Source organism: Archocentrus centrarchus, chromosome 20 (genome assembly GCF_007364275.1).
Source record: "Archocentrus centrarchus isolate MPI-CPG fArcCen1 chromosome 20, fArcCen1, whole genome shotgun sequence".
Classification (NCBI taxonomy): domain Eukaryota; kingdom Metazoa; phylum Chordata; class Actinopteri; order Cichliformes; family Cichlidae; genus Archocentrus; species Archocentrus centrarchus.
In genome coordinates, this window is record NC_044365.1 from 31,622,694 (window position 1) to 31,645,505 (window position 22,812).

The 22,812-nt window shown below is 43.8% G+C and overlaps 2 protein-coding genes across 5 annotated transcripts; both read left to right on the plus strand.

Annotated features, from left to right (window-relative positions):
• Positions 1–28: 28 nt before the first annotated feature.
• LOC115799299 (erythrocyte band 7 integral membrane protein-like) lies at positions 29–4,805 on the plus strand. Of its 4 annotated transcripts, none has more exons than XM_030756386.1 (7): positions 29–104; positions 295–410; positions 2,065–2,137; positions 2,553–2,635; positions 2,952–3,155; positions 3,692–3,826; positions 4,376–4,805. In XM_030756386.1, exons 2-7 carry the CDS (start codon positions 318–320, stop codon positions 4,568–4,570), a joined length of 783 nt encoding a protein of 260 aa, XP_030612246.1. In that variant the 5' UTR covers positions 29–104; positions 295–317; the 3' UTR covers positions 4,571–4,805. The 4 variants fall into 4 exon arrangements, with proteins under 4 accessions (XP_030612246.1, XP_030612249.1, XP_030612245.1 ...); XM_030756385.1 differs by having other exon boundaries at positions 40–213; XM_030756389.1 differs by lacking the exon at positions 2,065–2,137.
• A 5,093-nt stretch (positions 4,806–9,898) lies between these two features.
• Positions 9,899–22,415, plus strand: LOC115799284 (lipase member H-like). Its single transcript, XM_030756361.1, is given in 14 exon segments — positions 9,899–10,031; positions 17,673–17,894; positions 17,897–17,985; positions 17,987–18,064; positions 18,598–18,706; positions 18,900–19,001; positions 19,450–19,539; positions 19,649–19,791; positions 19,793–19,817; positions 20,326–20,415; positions 21,160–21,268; positions 21,427–21,451; positions 21,453–21,601; positions 21,912–22,415. Coding segments are annotated over 14 exon segments (1,368 nt in total). The 5' UTR covers positions 9,899–9,979; the 3' UTR covers positions 21,997–22,415.
• The last annotated feature ends 397 nt before the right edge of the window (positions 22,416–22,812 follow it).

Consider the following 22,812-nt stretch of genomic DNA (forward strand, 5'->3'; position numbering starts at 1 on the left):
CTACTTTTTTCTAAAGGAGAAGGGGCGAGTTCTTGTTGCTAGGCGACGCGTCACGGAGGGCAACCGGACAACACCGCGCTGAGATCGCGGTTAATGGTTTTAACGTGAGTAAACACTCTTTACAGACTGTCACTGAAGCCATGCTGCGAAGGGTAATCTCGGGCTTGAACACAGTGGTGCCTGTCACCGCGGAGGAATGCAACACCGGGGCAGGTAAGCACACCTGTGAGCGCTGATGCGGCTCAGCTGATGTTTGTCGTTGCATCCGCCCTCCTGCTTCTCTGTCGTCTGCAGGTGGAGGTCGGAGGAGCCGCGGGATGGTGGTGGAGGTCCTCGGGAAGGTGCTGACCCTGTTTTCGGTCGTCCTCATCTTCCTCACCTTCCCGATCTCAGTCTGGATGTGTGCGAAGGTGAAAGAAGGGAGAAACAGTCAGACTGTAACTTTACTGAGAAGTAAAAGACTCTTGGACATGCTTCTACTTTTGTCACTGAGCGCAGAGACAAACTGATTCATCAGCTGATGGAAAATTTATTTATTAATGAAACAAGCATATGAGAGAAAATGTGACGATTCTCTGCGTTTTTATGTCATTGTACAATAAATAACTAAAATTAAGTTTCCAGAACGTAATGAGCCAGAGGAGCTTTTTATTGCAGCTTTTGGATCTTTTTAGTCCAAGGAAAAATAGTGGGTTAAATTAATGAAAACTATTTCTAGTCTGACAAATAAAAGGCTAGATGGCGATAGATAAATTTAAAGTTAACACTAGAAGTGAGGTTCTTACTAAAACTAAAAATGGGTATGAAATCATCTTAGTTTAGTCTGTTATGTTTCTGTGGGGATATAAAAATATGAGGTGTGAGAACAGCAAACTAACCATATGTTTCAGTTTGCGTAGATGCTGCTACACAAACTCTGAGTGAAGGGGAGGTCTTAAAAAACACACATCTGTCCACATCTGTGCATTTATTCTCTGTAAGGGCAGCACAGAGGCAGTCGCTCCGAAACCTGAGAGAAAAAAACTCTGCAGGTTTTTGTGTCTGTCAGGTGGAGCTAATTATGTGTCTTAGCAACAGGCTGCTATTAACAGTGTCTGAAGGCACAGTTTAAAATTGGCTCTTTGCTAACCTGTCTGTTATGTGTAGACCAGCACTGGTTCATCCCTTGAGTTTGGTGTTAAGTGGCTTAAAAACTGTGAAAGTGCTTCAGAAAGCTGGAGAACTGTCACCCAGGACCACGATTTAAAAATATCAACAACATCCGGCTGCTTGGAAGCCAAATATAAAGAGATGGGGGTGACTCAAGACTTTCACACAGCACTCTGAAGCTAAAATAAAATAAAAGATGAAAATAATTTAAAATGTAGTAGTAGTAGCAGCAGCAGCAGTAGTATTAGTAGCAGCAGCAGCAGCCCTCAGAGCTCTGCAGCCCCTCTGAACATGGCAGCAATGATCTGAGTTACATTCTGTGTTAACCAAAGGAGAGACAGAGTGAGCATCAGGACTCTAACAGCTGCTGCGCTGGTTAACCAGAGCTGCAAAGAAACACTATCAACAACACACTCGCTCAGCTTTACGGGGTGAACTCTGCTTGACTGTGACACGTCAGCGTGTTTTCTCCACCCTTTGCACGTTTTTTCAGAGCTGCACGTCATCACGGTGGGCAGTGTGAGACCCTGGAGGCAGGCTGTAGGCCCACCTAATCAGACCTTTTTCCACTAATGCAACACAAACAAAAACTCTCCATTCTTTGCTTTCACTGGGCCGAGTAAGTTACTGATGAGATGTGAGAGAGACTCAAAGCCTGTCTGTCATTGAGTTTTCTATTGGTGGAGCAAAAAGGAAACCCAAACCTGCCATGTTTACTTGTAGAAATACGCTGTGGTTTTCCGGCCCTCCACACACTCGGACACGTTTGTTTGTCTTGAGATGAATCATTATTTTCTTTGGTTCATTGTAAAGTTGTTCATTTTCTCTGAGCAGGATTTGTCTCCAGAGTTTAAACTCTCAGGGGTTTTTCACGTGCACCGTGCTGGTGAGCAGATTGTGGTTTCTGTGCTGCAGGTCATTCAGGAGTACGAGAGGGCGGTCGTCTTCAGACTAGGCCGAGTTACTGAAGGACCAGCCAGAGGACCCGGTATCAGAAACTCTTCTCTCTGTCCTCTGACCTCCAGCAGCAAGGCTGAAGCTCCTCTTTCACAGTTATGGGTGTAAATGTGCAGCATTAGCTGTGACAGAGTGGAAGTAAAAGGCTGAAGTTCAGAATTATTAGAATAAACACAGGACTGCACGTAAAACTGTGTTAATACTTTTTTATCCTGCTCATCCACAGCTGACAGGGATATAATGATTAAAACTTAAACCAGCTTTATTTACACATCAGTTTAATCCATTATCTGTTTGGTTTCTTGCACTAAATTAGATGAACTTAATGTTTTATTTTGACATAATCTAAAATAATACTTTCAGGGTTTTCTCCTTTGAGTATCACTCCCTGCAAACAAGCAAAAACAGGAAATCTTGGATCTTCTCACCTCCTTGTATCCCTGCAGGTCTGCTCTGGGTCATCCCCTGGTTGGACTCCATCCAGAAAGTGGACCTGCGCAGCGTGTCCATTCACATACAGCCACAAGAGGTCAGCAGTGATCACACAGTGACTGCAGTGCTGTAGTTCATCACATATAAAAAAAGTTTCCATGCAGCCTGCAAAGAATCAGCTGCTTTTTGTTTTTGCACAATAAATTTAACATATTTAATGAGGCTCTGCAGAAATTTCCCTTTGCACTGTGAATCTTTATTTGGGGCTTTTTAATCTACTTTTTGCTGGCATTTTTGAGTCCTCGTAGCTTCAAGAACAAAGTGAAGTTTTCAGGATTTAAAAACAATGGTTTGGTTTGCTGTTAGAGAAACTTTCCTCTGTTTTCCCTTTCTCTGCCTCCTGCTGTCTTCAGGTCTTGACTGCGGATGCGGTGCCGTTAAAGGTGGATGCTGTTGTGTTTTTCCGGGTGGTGAACCCCTTTATGTGGGTGATGCATGTGAAAAATGGCCCCCAGGCCATATGCTTGCTGGCCCAGACGATCCTGAAGACCGCGATAGGGGCTCACACTCTGGCAGACCTGTTAACGCAGAAGCTGGCCATCAGAAAGAGGATGGAAGTGAGTGAGACGGCGAAGACTCGGGCTCTGTAGTTTAAAGGTAGACGCAGATGGATATTTGATTCGGCACAGATTTTACACCTGGCGCTCTTCCTGAGGCAGCCTTCACATTCATCTTCTGACCTCCTGATGCCGAGTTTGCATTTCCTCAGGAAACTTTTGCATGTACAGTGAATGCTACACGAGTGTCCACAGGTCTGATTGACCTCAAGGTGCCTCTTTGGTTTCTGTGAAGAAGAGCCAATCTTGAATGACAGTTATTTTTAAGTAGACAGCATATTTGCTCAGTGAGAGGAGGAAGGAAGGACAAGTTTAGATCAAAAGCAAAACAGGCGTCAAATACGCTGCAAATTTACCATCAGCTGCCAAGTTTGATGCTGCACTTTCACCTCATAATATCACAAAGATATGCAGCGAGGTTTCAGACAGAATTCAGCGGCAGCTTTATTTTCTGCTGGTTAAATCTGTTAGAGGTGTGAGGAGCGTATCAGTGGAAGCTTATACATACAACCTGCTGTGCCTGTTTTGTCCTGCAGATGGTGCTGCATGATGCATCCAAACCATGGGGCGCTCAGGTGGAGCGGGTGGAGCTCAAAGCCATGATGCTTCCCGTTGACCTGCAGCGCTGCATGGCTTCAGAGGCCGAGGCCCTCAGGAGGGCCAGGGCAAAGGTACACACACACACACACACACACGCACTTTTATTTAATAAATTTGTGTTATTTATAGTTTTTTTCACTTTATTTGCTAGTTTAGTGATTTTATTTTGTTAAAATATTCCAGTTTTATGTGTGTACTATATTTTTTATTGTATACACCTGTTGCCTTTTTACATGTGTATTTTATGTAGTTTTATTTTATTTAATCATATTATTATTTATAATTTTTATTTATGTTATATGTTTTTACATATGTTAGCTTCTGATTAGCTTGTCAGATTTATTTTTTTAAGCACACCTATAAGGTTTGATGATTTTCTTACTGATTTCATTTTGTTTTGGAAAATACTATTTAAAATATGTTATGTTAATATGTTAATAAAATTAAAGTAATATCCATCCATCCATTCACTTCCATATACACATTAAAGTAATATACATATTAAAGTAATATACAAATCATAATCCTTGCTTCTCCCCAGAACTTTGTGTCTGAAAAAAAATAATAACCTTTGACTCTTATGTGATCTGTACCTGCCTCTTCTTTTTTCTGTGTTTCAGATGATCGCAGCCACAGGGGAAGTTACGGCGTCTCACGCATTGATGGAGGCTGCGTCGACGTTTGAAGGAAGCTCTGTGGCGTTACACCTGAAATTCTTGCATTCGCTGTTTTCTGTGCAGAGCAGCGTGCAGTCCATCGTGGTCCTCCCCATTCCCATAGAACTCCTTGACATTATGATTTCCCAGGTGCCCTAGCACCTCACAGACATCCAAACTCTGGAGCTCTTTGCTGGGACAAAAAGTAGAAAAAGATTTAAACCAGAATGTGATAAAGAAACCAAAGGAACAAAGTTGTGTGAGCATTACTTTGATAAGACATTTGTGGTCTGACTGTTAAACCCTTTGCCTCAGCTGGGGTTGTAACATAAGAGGGGGGGTTGCCCAGGACAGGGATGATAATGTGATTTGTTATTTTTTTTTGGTTAATAAATAAGTGTGTTAAATAATCAAGATTCCAGTGTTAATAATCAAACAGCCTGAGGTGAGTTCATAGCATAGTTGGGGGCTTGTCCAGGATATGTATAGCAATAGTAGCCTGTAGAGGCTCTGGCCTCCCACAGCAAGACAATGTTCCCTCCACACTGCACAACCTGCTCAGGAACAGCTCAAGAAACACAACAAGGAAACCAAGGCCAGCAGAACCTCCTGGTCCCAATCTAACCACCGACATAATATTGTTCCATGTGGTTGGTTTTAATGTCACTGATCTTTGGCTTTTAAACTTAAATCTAAAAGGTCGTGTTATTGGAAGCCCTTCAGTTCTGCTTCTTTTCATTCCTGCAAGTCTTCAAGCCTCAGATGTTCTCACGCTGCCTGACTGAAGCACAAATCTTCCCACTCAGATTTGGCAGATTTGGTGAGGAAATCTCCCGCCCTGCAGCTCAGAGTGCCAGAGAACGGAGCCACGTTGGAACATCCCATTATCATTACCTAATACTTTGACACATGAATATGCTTCGGTTCAACGGCTAAGATGTGATGATCTGAGCAGAAGACTCAGATTAGCTGAAGACTCCAGTAATAGAACATCCAGCTTTATGGCTTCCTGACCCCCTTCTTATTCAGCACCTTCAGATTATAAAGTCATCATTATTATTTTGAACATCCTATTTAAGTGTAAAACTAGGAAACTTTTATATTATCAGTTATTCAGGTTCATATTAAACATTTTATTGCAGTGCAGATTTAGTTACTACTTTATTTACATATGACATATGATGAGCTTATAAAATACACAAAGATTGGGAAGTTTTCTATTTTTAAGATTTACACTATAAATATAATCTAATGTAACTCATCAGCCTTCTGTAGGAGCCTACTTTTATTTTTGGAGCTGAATACAGTTCATTGTTATTAGTCATTTTATTGATATTGCAGTTCTCTCTCTTTTTTCTCTTTATTTGGACAAAGTTAAATGCATGTTTCTGAACTCCAGTCATACAGGCTTAAACACCAGCCAGCAACCAATGGCCATTCCTCGAGCAGTTGGTGAGAGGTCGCTGGAGGTTGCAAAGATTTAGAGCTGCCTAAAATATGCAAAAGAAAGGAGCTAAAATAAAAATAAACAATAAAGCAAAATAATAAATTCCAAGAAAGCAGCTTCATGAAGTAAAATAACTGAAATTCAATAATGAAAAATGTAGCATAAAAAATGTCAGATAACATTAGTGGACAGTGCATACATGCAGCGTGTTAATATACACTTTAGGATATAAGCCATTAAAATTAGACTGAAGTACAGATGTGGTGACTCTGAGGCTTCCCTGTGTCTTTACTGACTGCTGAGGTTGCAGTAAGATGTTTAATGATGAAGAAATCCTGACGCCCGCTCACCCATTGCTGATTTTATAATCTCTGAGTAGATCCCCCGATCTGCCCTCTCCGTCTTATCAAGTCAGGTGACCGATGAGATAAGCTCTTTAACTCATCAGAACATCGTGACCCCCAAAATAGCCCCACGGTTATTTTCGGATGCAGCAGCACACGGTAGCATCATCGCCTCGCAGCAAGAAGGTCCTGGGTTTGATTCCAGGACCTTTCTGTGTGGAGTTTGCACACTCTCCCCCACAGTCCAAAGGCATGCATGTTAGGGTAAGTGGTTATTCTAAATTGGTTGTCTCTGACTGTGTTAGCCCTGCAACAGCCTGACGACCTGTCCAGGGTGTAATAGGCCTCTCAGCCTATCACAGCTGGGATAAACTCCAACCCTGAACTGGATAAATGGAAGAATGACTGGATGCTGACACAGAAGAGACTCTCAAAACTGAAACACATCCATCTCCAACATGTGGCTGATTAAAGATCGATGACTGCTTGGAGTGAAAGGAGCACACATTCATCAGTGTTTTGTATTTTCTCTGTGTTCACAGGCTGCAGGATAAAGACACCATCAGGGTTTAGATCAGACGTGGGTCACGTTTCCTCAGCGGGTCTGACTGGTTCAATAAGCAACTAAACAACTAAAAAGAAACACAAAGAATCAAACTTAAATTGTGGCCCGCATATTTAATATTTATCAACACATTTTGTATACAGTGGGGGAAATAACTGATCCTCTGCTGAATTGGTCAGTTTTCTCATAAAGACTTGAACAGTCTCTAATTTTTATGGAGAGACAGAATATCAACAAAAAATCCAGACAAAACACAAAAGTTCTAAATTGATTTTCATATTTGATCCACAAGCAAAACATGACTGAGCACACGAGCACAGCGGTGACACATTTCTGGTAGTCGGTCTCCAGGTTTGCACACATCTCAGGAGGGATGTTGGTCCACTCCTCTTTACAGAAAATCCTTCAGGTTTCTTGGTTGCTGCTCGAAGCTTCGGCTCCCTCCACAGAGTTTCTGCAGGACCGAGGTCTAGAGGCTGGCTAGGCCGCTCCGTGACCTCAATGTGCTTCAGTCAGCCACTGTTTTGTTGCCTTGGTGGTATGCTCTGGGTCACTCATACTGGGAGACCCATCCATGACCCACCCTCAGTGTTCTGGCTGACTGTACATGACCCCGTCCATTGACCCTTTATATCCACTGCCTGTTGCATGTGCACATAAAATTTACTTTGCAAGAATATTTTAGGATGTAATTTTATTTTTTCATCCAATTTTTCATCAACTTATTGTTGGACAATCCTGCCACTCTTATTTTGAAAATGCAGTTGTGTCTAACCAGTTAGTTGCTGTGGCAAGTGTCCAACATCAGGGTCTTCAGGACAGACTCGGATTGATGATTGCAGCTGGTGATGGGAGTTTTTGTTCTATTCAGGAGATGTGCTCCAAACTGGAGAGCCAATCAAACCGCAGCCTGCAGCAGGTGGCGCTATCGCTCATCGAGATGGCAGAACTGGCACCACAGATGCGAACTGTGTGCAGAGTGAAAGATACCTGAGACTCTGTTGTTTACTGTCAGAGCATGTATAGTATAACTGACTTTCATGAGAAATCCTGTATTGTGCCCCCGTGCCCCCGTGCCCCCGTGCCCCCGTGCCCCCGTCCCCTTTATTTTGGCTATCCATAGCATTCCACAGGAAGCTGAAATGTTTTATTGGAACAACCTTAATAACTGGAAGAGGCAAAGAAAGCTTAGAAACTCTTTGAATTCAGCCTACTGGTTAAAGGTCACGAGTGCACTATTATGTCCCATTACACTCCTGTCCTGGCTCAGGCAGTGTTAGGAGTTCTTCAGCATTAGAAATGGTTTAATGCACCTTTAAATAACCTCTAACTTCACATGTGTGCTGTGTGCATCTGAACAGTTAAACCAGGCTCCTGTTTGCACCACTAACTGCCTGATTTCAGCGTTCATGCTCACATTACTGCAGCTCCCTGCTGCTGGGCCTCGGCTCTCTGTAGATGCTAAATTATATGTGTTTATGTTGAATACAGTGAGCGCAGGGCAGGACGGGGTGGGTGCTCTGTGGTCAGAGTCTGTGGAGCTATTATTACCCATCACTGGTGTGGCTCTGACTTTACCCATAATCATTCCTCACTAACCAGCAGGTCACCTCCCCGGCAGTGAAATTTGTATCACAGCAAGCTGCAAACTTTGTTTTCAAAAGTCCAACCTGTGTCTCCCTTCATGCAGCCGGCTGCTTTCTGATCCTCTGCAGACTTCTCGTGTCCACAGAATCTAAATCATACTGAACACTGTTCGGCTCCGGTGTGCTTCCTCTTACTGAGCTAACAGAGAAAGAGATCTGAGGGCTGCTTTACCTCAAACTTGGATACACCTGTAAGTCTTTCTGCAGGCACAGCTGTCACCCACGGCTGCTTTTCAGACCCAGAAGCTCCATCCATCATTTATACCATCTACAGTCTTCATGCTGCATCCTAATTGTGGAGGCCTTCTTGTTTTACACCTTTAGACTTTTGATCGACGTGCTGAGACCAGCTCTTTATTTCTATCTCATATAAAGAGACCCAGAAGAAGAGGTCCTCTAGATCCTCAGGCCTGTTTGAAGGCCTCCTGTGGACTTATTATCAAGAGAATTTGTTTTTGTATAGTGGGAGGAAAAAAAGATGTCTGAGATGAAGAGGAGGAATTGTTACAGCAAGCAAACCTCCCACATGGACTCCAGTTAAAGACAGACTTGAATGATTTAATAAATATGAGTCACTGAGATGGTGCAGAATGAGCAGGAGCCCCGCAGAGCTGCAGAGGATGAAGTCTGAATTCTGTGTTCATTTTAAAAACTACGACGTACTTTGTTAACATTTAAAGACACGTCTGCAGCCTCCACAATATTTTCTCAACCCCAAAATTTCTTCATGTGTTTAATGCAGCAGAAAAATGTTTCAGAGGTGGACACAAACATCTGGAGCTGAACATTTCCTGGGATGATCTTTTTTTCCAGCTTTGCAAACAGCTTTTTTTTTTTTTTTTTAACACTGGATCAATTCAGAGGATTAAATTCTGTCTTTTTGACTTTTAAGAAGTCAAATTTACTGTATGAACTTAAAAACTTCTTCAGAGCTTCTCTGAAACCTCTGAGATCTTCAACCTTACAGGAGATTAGATTTGGCTTTTCTGCACCTTTCTCAGGAGGTTGAATGGAAACAGAAGCACTTTAAAGTTATTTCCACGTCTTACAGACAGGCTTCCTGGAGCCAAAGGTGAAAGTTGGATAACCAGTGATGAGTGCCAGGAAGTTCATTCAGAGGATTTGGCTAAAACACAAACGCTGCCTCTCTAATTTCAGACTCCTGATGTCGATCGAGCACGAATCATTTGACACTGAGATCACTCGGGAATCTGCTGCACTGAAGCTCTCAGCTGAATCTCTCCACCTTCAAATTATTTTATTTTCTATTCACCAGCAATCAAATCCTCCCTCCAGTTTCTTCTTTCCACCTTCTATCTGCTCCTTTCCTTTATCCCATTTGTTTAATGTTCTTACTGCCATCAGTCTTTTTCCCTCTCCATGCTTCTAGAAATCCAAGTAAAGACACCTCCTCCTCTCCTCCCTGCTCCCTCCCTCTCTGCTTTATTCTCTCTCCCAGCAGTCCCTCTTTCAGTCGTCCTCACACTACATTCAGACCTCCTTCTCCTGCTCGGTGCGTCTCCTCAGTCCGATCGCTGGCTCTCCGTCCCCACGATCGTGGTAAGGATGCTGCGCCGCGGGCTCCTGGCTCTGCTGGGGCTCCTTGTGCTCTGCAAAGGTAAGAAAAATACAGTTTTTCATTAGAGGGAAGCTTAAAGCTGCAATCTGCAGGAAACCGCGATGTTTTATACTCTAAATACACAGAAACAGACATGTGGAGTGTTTGTTTGTGGAGGGAAAAAAGCTTATTGAGGAGAGAAGAAGAGATTATTTAAAGTCATCACCTGATCTAAACTAGAAAAGCCTGCGACTGCAGCCTGTTAGCCACTCATTCATCGAAGTTTACTACTGTGTGTGTGTGTGTGTGTGTGTGTGTGTGTGTGTGTGTGTGTGTGTGTGTGTGTGTCCGTGTCCCTCCATCTATAACATAACCCTGGCCTCCATGTTTGAGTGACAGCTGTAATCACCTGTTGTGTTCGAGGTGGGGTGGGTGGTGATAGGATGAGTGCTTTTTTTATAGCAGTCTGATCCCATTGAGGGCAGTGTTGCACTCGGCTGTGAGGAAGCTAAATGGAGCGCTGCTCACAGATGGTTCCACTTCCTCCTTTTAGAGGGAGTCGAGCCTCCAGCAGACACCATGATGTCAGCCACTGGTTTCTTTTGAAGCCTAAATGCATTTTCATACAGGCGTGTGGTCTGGGTACCAATCAGTAAAACGAAAGCACACCCTCTGTCAGTTTTATATATCAAAAACATCCAACCTCACACGAACAGCTACAAGTTTCTTTAAGCAGTGTGTGAAAACTGAGACCGCCCCCCCCCAGGATTCAGTAGCTTGCAGAACCACCTTTAGCTGCAACAACCTGAAGTAATCATTTCTGTGTGACTCCATCAGTCTCTCACACGGCTGTGAAGGACCTTTGTGCCACTCTTCTTCTCAGTGTTGCTTCAGTTCAGTTTGCAGCCTTTTTAGTTTCATCCCACAGATTTCAGTCAGGTCAAGGTCCGGACTTTGACTCGACCACTGGAGTGCTTGGGATCATTGTCCTGTTGCATGATCCGGTTTGGACTAAGCTGCAGCTGCAGGAGTTCATGGTCGAATCAGTGACTGCAAGGTGCCGAGACCTGTGGCTGCAGAACAAGCCCAAACTACCACACACACACACACACACACACACACACACAAGGTGTTTGTGATGATATGCTGTGTCTGGTCTCGTCAAAGGAGAATTCCCAGGAAGGTGGTGGGTGATCCATCTACCTGGCTGCTACTCTTAATTCCTATGGAAGCAGTATGGGTGTGCTTAGTCCTGCGCCACATGCAGAACCTGGAAGGACCAGATTATTTTTATTATGTCCTGATACATAAAACCTTAGAATTTAGAAAAGGGTGTGCCCTCTTTGTTACCATGACTGTACATAAACTATAACAGTGCAGCACTGACACACTTTTAAATGAGAGCTGAGGAGCAAACTATTAAAGTCCTAGAACTTCACCTGCAAAAGACCGAAGCAGAAACCTTTGGATGGTACAATTAACCGTACTATAGTCCATCTTATTAGTCAGATAATTGCATTAAACATGTTCCAGAAGGCACCAGCAGCACAAACACCATCGAGAAGTCCAGTCTAGTGACTCCAGTCTGCAAAGGTGAGGCTTAGCAGCCAGTTAACAGCTAAAGCTTCCTGCGTCAAGACACCTGTCAATCAAGGTGTCCCATGCCCCTAATTCCAGTATCCAGATGGGAGTATTATAATACGATGCACCCCCTGTGCAGTTCTTATGAAGGGGGGACTAAAAACTTTTTTTCTATAAGGCTGTGAACATGTTTATTGCTGTTGTAAATTTGGGCATTGGCTAAAAAAAAATGATGCTAAAAACTGCAGTGCCTCTAATGTCCACCAGAGGCTGTCTCCAAAAATGAGTCAGTCCCATAAAAAAGTCCAACTTTAAAGCAGAAAGAAACATGTTTCCAGTCTGCTACAAAAACTGTTTGGGTAAAGTTCGGGATGTGGCTGCTTTGATTAGCAGATTGGACACATAAAATTGTAAAAAAGCCTACGGGCCACCCCTCCACCATCCCAGTATGTGCCTGGGGTGGTGGAGGGGTTGAAGCAGCTCAGTGGGAGAGGTGTGAGAGAGGCGTCGAAACACTGTGAAGACCTCTGACGTCACAAAAATACCTGTAAAGGTGCAGCTGTCTGTGTTCCAAGCACCATGTGACTGAATCACATGGTAACCTAAGCAGCCACCCTGTTACTTCTAACCAGACTGACTCAACAGTATTGACTTATTTCTCCTAATTTAATTAAGCGCGCTCTCCTGAGTTTCTTATGTTGTTAATTCTCTATATTAGGACGTGATAATCACCAGTGAGCATCTTTGGAGGAAAGGGCTCCCACAAACAGCTCACCTTTCAATAATAACCAGTAAGGTTATAAACCAAACAGTCTGGATGTATTACAGCACACAGACTACAGACACTTAAAACAGGCTAAAGAGGCTCCCTGCTATCCCGACTGTCACAGTAATCTGCTCGTCACGGAGTTAACGAGGCTAAACCAGCACCCAACGTCACTTATTGGAAAACCAGACCTGATCCGAGCATTTACGGGAAGACCTTTGACCTGGTGAGGGAAACATTCTCAAAGCTGGGTGCTTTTGTAAGCATGTGGCTAACAGCAATCTAAATGCTTAAAATGTAGCACAAATTTACTATTTGTATGGGAGTTACTGTTTCTGCTGCTGTTTTTTGGACCCTTGTTTTGTTTGTGTCTCACATTAATCTGCCTGCGTGGGCCAATAAATGCTTCTTCTCTCTGGAGATGATACACATCCTGCTGAGTTTTCACATGATTGAAAATACGTGAAGAGATTCAGCAATGAACAAGCTGAAAACACCTGCTGTCAGGTGTAGGGTTAAAGTGGATTTTCTGTGCTCATTTTCAGCTCTGCTAAAGCAGCTTTGTATGAGCCAAAGTTCAAAATAATCATTATTTATCTCATCCTATGTTTGCCGGACTAACCTCCTTAGCTCCTCCCCCTTTAAGGCACCCCTCTTCTGATTGGATGCCCCTTGTAATCAGAAGACTCAAACATCAGGTGCCTGAGACGATCATATTAAGGATCTGTGACATCATACAGATCCAAAAGTAGAAAAAGCTTTCTGAAACAGTGTGTTTGGAGCTGGGATTATTGGTGCATATGCTTAAAACTTAAAACTTTGCCCATGTTCAATATGAACCTTTAGGAAGTCATTTATGAAGAATAAAATGGTTATTCAGACCAAATTTAGCACTTCAACAGCATATTTGTTTAATTTAGTGAAAGCAATATTCAATGAAAAATCTGAAAAAGGTAATCTACGCACAATAGTCTAACAAAAATGGTAGACTGTGTGATATAAAAGACACCATTTAGGCTAATAAATCTTGCATATAAAGATTAGGTCAATATGTTGCATAAAACAACTGCTTTATCGTAAGTTTGCAAAGTTAACTAGTTAGCTTTAGCATATAGCTAATGTTGATTAACTACATGCTAAAGCCTTCGGCAGCAACAGAACAGCAACAGCAGCCTTAGACTTTAATTACTGGTTTTATCATGAAGCTTGAGCAGTTATTTTTTTAAACAATGGTATGTTTTATTTATTTTATGGTTTATTTGCAGAGGGACGAGTGTGTGAAATAAGCCAGCACTGCTAATGACAGTTTTGTAGTCTAAGCTAATTTCCAAACTCCATAAATGCGCTTTCATCTGAATTCAAAGCACAGCAGCCTATTAGGTAAAAGTTTCACATAAAGTGAGTCATTAATAGTCTTTATTTTTCAGGTAACTCCATCCAAAGTAGTGTGAGCAGGCTAAAACAAACTAAATGAAATAAATAATTAGTCCAAGCATGCTTTGTTTTTCAGTTTGTCAGGTTCCTGGAGAACCTGCCACCGTTCTTCTGTGGATTTAGGTCTTCCTCGATGGATCGGGACTCTGTGGGAGCCATCAGCTCCTACTACAAATATTAGTATTTAATGCTGTCATCATAAATAAAGAAGTGATAACTGGAGGTATTTCTGCAGAGCTGCTGTGTTACTAAGGCACTCATTCAGTGCAGTGAAGAGTGCTCGGACCTCTACATTGGTGAAACCAAACAGCCTCTTCACAAACGAATGGCACAACATAGAAGAGCCACCTCGACAGGACAAGATTCAGCAGTACATCTGCATCTGAAGGAAAAAGGGCACTCTTTTGAGGATGCCAATGTCCACATTTTGGACAGGGAAAACAGATGGTTTGAAAGAGGAGTGAAAGAAGCCATCTATGTCCACTGTGAACAACCATCATTGAACAGAGGAGGTGGATTACGTCACCAACTTTCCCCCGCTTACAGTGCTGTCCTGAGCTCCCTTCCCAGACGTCTCAACCCCCATTCACACCTTTGTTCCAGTGACCTCAATAGGCCACAGGAAACAATGGAGCGGAGTCCTAAATTGGTTTCAACTGAAACCACTGATTAAATATGACCCACGCCCCCTTCACACCTGGGCACATGTGTTCAAGCACATGATCAATAGAGGGTCATAACCACCTCCAGGGGACTACGCCCACAGGGGTTTAAATACCTGGGTCTCTCCACCATTTGGTTGAGAACTGAAGAAGCCTTTCGGATGAGAGGTGAAACGTCTTCAAGAAACAAAAAGAAGTCCAGTCGCCTTTTTCAAGCTCCAGAGACTACTATGACCTGGATGACTGAGAATCTACACAGACATATTGCCTTGCACTTTGGGAGGAACACCCTTCAATTGGTGCGGGAGTATGAAAGGGACTCAAGAAAGCTAGCGGACTACAGGAACCACCTTCGTTTCAACTTGAGATGCAGACAGTCCAGACTGGTTCCCAAGAGTTTGCACCTTGGGTCCACAGTAAAAGGACATAGAGCTGACCAAATTCTATGGAGAGCACAGAACCACCTTTTGAGTGAAAGGATAAGACAGGTCCATTTCACCATAGATGCACTCCAGAACAAAATCCACCAGACTCAGCAGAAACTCTCATCACTCTTACCTCACACCATCGCAGAAGAAGTTTCTACATTTGTGGACAAAGCCCAGCTCGCACAACACATCAAAGGCAAGGAAAGACAACTACGTAAATTTCAAACTCTGCAAACCAAGGCATACCATTCATCTGTTAACAAACAGGACGACACGATAAGCAATGGAAACCAAGGAAAGTGGGTGAAGAACCTATCAGACAGGGTCCTCACCAAACCAGAAGAAAATGTGCTAGCCAAAGGACTCAACTTTGCCATAGCCCCACAACAGCTTCCTATAGTAGACCTCATCACAGCAACAGAAACCGCTATAAGAAATAACAAACTTTCTCATCCTGTAGCAGAACAGATCAGGATGAAAGTTTCAGCCACTCTCTCCAGTGCAAGACTTCCTCCATCCAACCTCACCATTCAGGAGAAGAAGGCCATCACAGCCCTAAGCAAGGATCAAAACATCACCATACTGCCAGCCGACAAGGGGAGGTGCACGGTTGTGCTGAATTCATCGGATTACCACAACAAAATTACTACACTCCTCAGTGACAACAATACTTATGAGGTCTTGAGACGTGATCCCACAAGCAACTACAAGAAAAAAGTTGTTGCAGGCAGCAAACAACTTGAAAAGGAAAAGCCATTGCCCGCCCCACTTACTACCGCCTGTACCCTGGAGAAGCCCCTCCATGCATTATGGACTCCCAAAGATCCACAAAGAAGGAGTCCCACTTCGACCCATTATCAGCAGTATAAACTCGGTCACCTACAACATTTCCAAACACCCTCGCCACCATCTTATCACCGCTTGTTGGCATCACACCCCACCACATTGAAAACTCTACAGATTTTACTAACAAGGTCCAGAATCTTGTACTGGATCCAGATGAAACCATGGTGTCCTTTGATGTGGTTTCACTTTTCACTTGCATACCTACAACTGAGGCAGTGGAGACTGTCAGAAGATGACTACAGGAAGACGATTCCTTACTGAACAGAACCAGCTTCACCCCAGATCAGATTTGTGCACTTTTAGATCTCTGCCTCACCACAACATATTTTAAATACAATGAGGGATTCTACAGACAGAAGCATGGATGTGCCATGGGCTCCCCAGTGTCTCCCATTGTAGCCAACCTTTACATGGAGGAAGTGGAAAGTAAAGCTCTTGGTTCTTTCAAAGGGAAGGCACCTAGCCACTGGTACAGATATGTAGATGACACCTGGGTCAAAATCAAAACCCAAGAAGTAGAAGCCTTCACTCGTCACATTAACTCAGTGGATAAATACATACGTTTTACCAGGGAGGACACCAGAGATAACAAGTTACCATTCCTGGACTGTGCGGTGCTTATCGAGGAAGATGGAAGCCTCAACATTGAAGTTTACCGGAAGCCCACACACACAGACCAATATCTCCTCTTTGACTCCCACCACCCTCTGGAACACAAACTTGGGGTGATCAGGACCCTACAACACCGTGCGGAAAGTGTTCCCTCTAAGGCAGAAGGGAAGCATAAGGAACACACACACATTAAGAAAGCCCTCAAAACATGCGGTTACCCCAACTGGGCCTTCATCAAATCAGCTAAGATGCACAGGAATGAAGGCCAAACACAACTACAGAGAATGGGAAGGACAAGAGGAACAACATTGTCATCCCATATGTGTCAGGCTTGTCAGAGAAACTCAGAAGAATTTTCTCCAAGCATGACATCTCAGTATACTTCAAACCAAGTCACACCCTAAGACAAAAACTGGTTCATCCCAAGGACAAACCTGCCAAACACAAGATCAGCGATGTAGTGTATGCTGTTCAGTGCAGTGAAGAATGCTCGGACCTCTACATTGGTGAAACCAAACAGCCTCTTCACAAACGAATGGCACAACATAGAAGAGCCACCTCGACAGGACAAGATTCAGCAGTACATCTGCATCTGAAGGAAAAAGGGCACTCTTTTGAGGATGCCAATGTCCACATTTTGGACAGGGAAAACAGATGGTTTGAAAGAGGAGTGAAAGAAGCCATCTATGTCCACTGTGAACAACCATCATTGAACAGAGGAGGTGGATTACGTCACCAACTTTCCCCCGCTTACAGTGCTGTCCTGAGCTCCCTTCCCAGACGTCTCAACCCCCATTCACACCTTTGTTCCAGTGACCTCAATAGGCCACAGGAAACAATGGAGCGGAGTCCTAAATTGGTTTCAACTGAAACCACTGATTAAATATGACCCACGCCCCCTTCACACCTGGGCACATGTGTTCAAGCACATGATCAATAGAGGGTCATAACCACCTCCAGGGGACTACGCCCACAGGGGTTTAAATACCTGGGTCTCTCCACCATTTGGTTGAGAACTGAAGAAGCCTTTCGGATGAGAGGTGAAACGTCTTCAAGAAACAAAAGAAGTCCAGTCGCCTTTTTCAAGCTCCAGAGACTACTATGACCTGGATAACTGAGAATCTACACAGACCTAAGGCACTCATTGATTGTTGGGGTTCTCACTGATATCATAGAGTCTTAATATACCTTTTAATTTAGAACCTTTATAAGTGAAATGAAAACTGAACTGGGTGAAACAAATATTGCCTTTGTAGTCTGTGGAAATGTAGGATCTGGGGTACAGCGGCGTTGAAGTCCACATAAAGGCTAAATTCACTGGTAACAGTTGGAGTCTTTAATATAACCCCCATCTTCCATGTTGTGTCTCCAGGCCAGGAGGAGAGTGGAGCAGGCGAGTCCTGCGATAACTTCACCGACCTTGACCTGACCCACTGCTTCGTGGGAACCACCCTGTACGTGCGGCTGCTGCTCTACACCCACTCCAATCTCGACTGCGGCCATGAGTTAAACCACCACCACCTGTCCTCCCAGCCACTCTTCAACCTCTCCCATCCCACCGCCTTTGTTATCCATGGCTACCGGCCCACCGGAGCGCCCCCATCTGGATCAACCACATAGTCCACCTGCTGGCCGAGCAAGAAGACATGAACATCATCGTGGTGGACTGGAACAAAGGGGCGGCCCAACCTCAACTACTTCACTGCTGTGACTTACACCAGAGAGGCCGCTCTCAACCTGACGGGCTTCATCATGACGATGGAGGTGAGAATGACCGTTTTGTGTCCCTCACCATCAAGGACTCTTGGAGCCAGTAGTGGCCGTAGTTTTCCAAGTTACCCGCAGTAGTTGGTTTGGTTGGCAAAGTGTTGTCATAAACTGTACAGACACCTGCTAGTTAGTTAACTAACAGAATAATAACATTTCACAGACTTTTGGAAAGATTGTTAATACAGTTAATACACAGCAGGCCATATTATTCATCAGAAACATACATTCACTAAATGGCACCAAAGCTACTGACCTACCCAAGAAGTCCAGCTCAAGTGCTACTGATTCTGCTAGTGTGCAGATGTTTAGAAGTGGCTGAAATGTTTATATTTTAGATATTTCCTGAGTTACAGATCATCAGAGTACATATGTACTCTGAGTGTACATATGTACTCTCAGAGTACATAAGAATGAGTCTAAATTTGGTGCTTTTGGTATTTATGGGCCCCTTTGTAGGTACTTTTGGACCCTTTATTATCCTTCATATTTAGAAGGTCCCGCTGATAAACTGTAGTTTTTGTCTACAGGCTGAAGGAGTCCCTCTGAGCTCAGTTCACCTGATCGGTGTCAGTCTGGGAGCTCACCTGGCTGGATTTGTGGGAGCAAACCTGAAGGGGAAGATTGGCCGCATTACAGGTAAAATAAAGTGACTCCAAGTGGTGCTGTGCAGTACTGAGTAAATGTACTTCGTAACTGAAAGATGATCAGATGTGTCAGATGGGCTAACCTTTCAGTTCAGTAAAAGCAGCACTGTGGATGAACCTGTGGAAAACTACAGATGCTCCCAGATGTCGTGTTTCCTTCCATCCTCCTCCTCCTCCTCCTTCAGGTCTGGACCCCGCTGGGCCGATGTTCACCAGCGCCACACCGGAGGAGAGGCTGGACCCTTCAGACGCCATGTTTGTGGATGTACTTCACACCGACATGAACTGTGAGCAGCTAACTCTGATTATACCTTCATATAATTTAATATTAACAATTGTTAATGTGAACATTTACATACAAATAATAAAAAAAACAACTGTGTGATGTCTGAACTTCAGTCAGCAGAATATGGGGCACAAAACAGACATTTGTGTTCATGTACAAAAATTTTAGTTACACAAAAATATAAAATAAAAAAGACTTAGGTCATAAATTATTCTGTTTATATTATTTTTTTTACTGAAATTATTATTAGTTATATAATATAGTTATATTATGTAAATATAGTTTATACGTATTAAGAAATAATACTGTGATATCAGGAACTTCACACTTTCAGCCAAGGATGTTTACAGTTTTTTAGCTTTAAATTTTGGTATCAGTTGATTCATTAAATAAATCTTCATCACTTCCTGTACGAGCCGCCGGTGTTACAGTCTGTTTCCTGTGTGCAGCCTTCGGACTGAGAGGAGCTCACGGCCACATCGACTTCTACGCCAACGGTGGAGCCGACCAACCGGGGTGTCCCAAAACCATCTTTTCAGGTGAGCCCACACACACACACACACAAACACACACACACACACACACACACACACACACACACACACACACACACACACTTGCTCACTGCATCTCATCTCTGTCCTCCAGGTAAATCTTACTTTGTGTGTGACCACCAGCGCTCCGTCTTCCTGTACCTGTGCGCTCTGAATCGAACCTGCAGCCTCACCGGTTACCCCTGCGCGTCCTACAGCGACTTCCTGGACGGCCGCTGTCTGCAGTGTGAGGCCTTTAAAACCCGCCTCCTGCCCCGTACTCGGTAGGTGTTGAAACCGAATGACATTGGAAACAATTAAGAAATAATCAGTCTCCTGCTACATAATGTGGACACAAGCTGTTCTTCCCTTGCAGATAAATACTCTGCAATTAATCCCGTTAATCCAGAATTTAGCTTAAGTGAGCAAGTTTTCCATCGTCTCAGTCAGGAAAGTTCATTGAGTTTAAATGTGTTTGCACCGATGATTCTGCACACATGTAAAAGAGTTTGAGCACAAACATGACTTAATCTTGGCTGCAGACTAATAGACTGTATATAAAAGATGGGAGTGACCAATGTGTTAAAGGGTTAATCCTACTGTACGGAAACTGACTGCAGTTCAACTCATGAGAAAGTCCTCAGTGAGGACCTGCTTATTAGCACTAAATAATTCACCAAACCTGTACAAACAGAAAGTGCTAATATTTGTCAGATAATGCTCTAAAAGACACCAACACCATGGACAGGTATCGGCCACCTGATCTTAACACCTGCACGGTCCCACCTGCAGGTTATGACCTCAGCCCGTGGAGGGAGACTCTGCTGCAGCTCGGACAGACCAAAGTCTTCTTCAGCACCACCGCCGCGCTGCCCTACAGGAGTGAGTACAGCACACCAACCTCACAAAATTCATGTCAGGTGCAGCAGCCTTTTAAAGGAAGGAAGTGGAAATGGACGGCGTTTACGGTGCTTTAGGACGTGTTCACCGTGCTTCATCACAGAGCGAGTCTGTAGATTCTTTTAAGATCAAATCAAACGAACTTCCTTTAAAATGCTGAAAGTCTTTGAAGCTTTTTACTGTAACAGACGAGCTCCTCCCACACGGGCAGGACCACCCAAACTTGGCCCCTGAATGTCACTGTGTTGCCTAGCAACCGCCAATCGACAGGTGAAAATGACCCCTTTGGAGCTGATGTACTAACACAGTACTGTAGGACTGTTCAGTCCACTGAATACAACCTCATCAAATACATTCATTTGTACATTAGGGTCAGGGTTAGGGTCAGGGGTCAGGGTTAGGGTCAGGGGGTTAAAGTTAGGTGGTTTGGGGGTTTGGCCAGTTTTTTTAATCTGTCAAAAACAAATCTAAGAAATCACTTCAATATGCTTTAAAGGATAATAAAGCGATATCTGTGTTATATTACTTTGCTTTAATCATACTTTATGATGGCAGATCCCTTCTTCTGAGAGCAGAGGGTTAGAGATTAGAGGTTAGGATTTAGGACTATAATATTCCCAAAGATCCTGATCCCACTACCAGCATTTGTGTGTTTTTGGGCTTTGTAACAAAACTGAGTGATGATTCAGTGTAACTGTAACACTGTCTGTGTCCTGTGTGTGGCAGAGCTCGTGTACAGAGTGGACATGGTGACGTGGAACCAGTACCTCCGCTGGGGGGTCGTCTACATCCGGCTGCACAGTGGCAGGAATTTCACAGAGGCCCGGATAGACCAGTGAGTGTTTCTGCTCCACGCACACCTGGATTTAGGAAAAGCTGAAAAATATTTAGTTGAAATGTCTGATAGAAGGTGCAGACTGCTGTGTGGTTTCTGGTTTTCTAACAAATACATAAAGACGGACGTTCTAACGACGTTCTCCTCTTTGCTCCCAGTAAGCTGCTGCGGTTCGAGCAGTACAACCTCCACGCGGCTGCTGGCCCAGTTCGATGAGGATCTGCAGCACGTCCAGAAGATCTCCCTGCGAATCAACACCGGCAACGTGATCGGCCCTCGCTACAAAATCAGGCTGTTGCGAATCCGCTTCACCCCGCTGGAACGTCCTGAGAGGTCCTGAGATTTATGTTTGAGTATAAATGCTCTAAAAATCGACTTGAAGGCGTCCCTAAAGCACACGATCATTTTAATCTGACCTGAAACCTCCTGAAGTCTCCTTCAAAAAGTTAGAAGGAAATGTTTCCACCCCTTTCTCAGTGAATTAGTGGTATAGACTAGTATCAGACCATAGGGGGATTTACTACAACCTGGCAACACAAACGCTTCAATTCTGTGAATGACAGAAATAATTTGGTCCCTCTGCTTTGGAGCTGTGAGACGAGCACAGCAGCTGTATTAACAGATGCTTTCTCCTCTCCTTCAGGCCTCTGATGTGCCGCTTTGACATCATCATGGAGGAGAACATAGAGGTGGCGTTTCGACCTCTGCCCTGCGGCTCCCGCCTCTGAGTCTCGCGCAGGCCTAATTCTCCTCCTTGGAAATGAATCCCGCTCACCTACAATCCTTCCAGAGGACACGCAGACGTCCTCTGGGTGCTGCGGGGTCTCCCGTCCCACCCAGCAAACCTGCAGGGGCCCCACAGGGGAGCTGCCGGCCTCCTCGCTCCTGACTGTGGATTACTCCTGGTTATAACTACCAGGAAGTGGAAAGCTAATAAAAGTTAAGCTGCAAGAAAACTGAGATTTGTGAAGAGATGCTGGACGAAGCTGAAACTGACGTCGTCCTGAGATCAGCTCACCGGACGTTCAGTCTGCTGTGACACTGTGAACGATGAAGTGCAGAATTAATTTGTGTGTTTAAAGCTGATGCATTTGCAGAAAGAAAATGTTCTATAAATATTACAGTTTTATCTACAGACCTAAATGTTGTCATTTACTTTGAATGGCAGAGAGAATTACAAAGAAGCTTTTAAACAGTTAAAAAAAAGTTTTAAATGCCATAAAATCTGGATTCATGAGAAGCTTTTCTGAGGTACATAAAACAACATATTCCTCACTGTTCTCAGCCTCTAATATTCTGGACTTACAGCTTCTTCTCTGGGCAGAATTTAAACCCTCACTTGGAAAAACATGAATTTTTTTATTAATCTGCCACTACAGAAACAGGGAAACCTGGGCCGTGTGAACAGGTGATGTTTGGTTTTACTGTGCATTAAATGCAGCGTCCTAATGGCCAGTTTCACACACACAGCTTCTTCTCTCGGTGCCTTTTTACCTGCAGCTTCTCTGTGTGCAAACCCCCCCCCGCTGCATGCATAAATATCC

Coding starts and splice junctions, on each gene's coding strand:
- LOC115799299 (XM_030756385.1), top strand. CDS start 141: ATGCTGCGAAGGGTAATCTCGGGCTTGAACACAGTGGTGCCTGTCACC. Junction 2,636..2,951: donor TTCACATACAGCCACAAGAG/GTCAGCAGTGAT, acceptor TGCTGTCTTCAG/GTCTTGACTGCGGATGCGGT. Junction 3,827..4,375: donor TCAGGAGGGCCAGGGCAAAG/GTACACACACAC, acceptor TCTGTGTTTCAG/ATGATCGCAGCCACAGGGGA.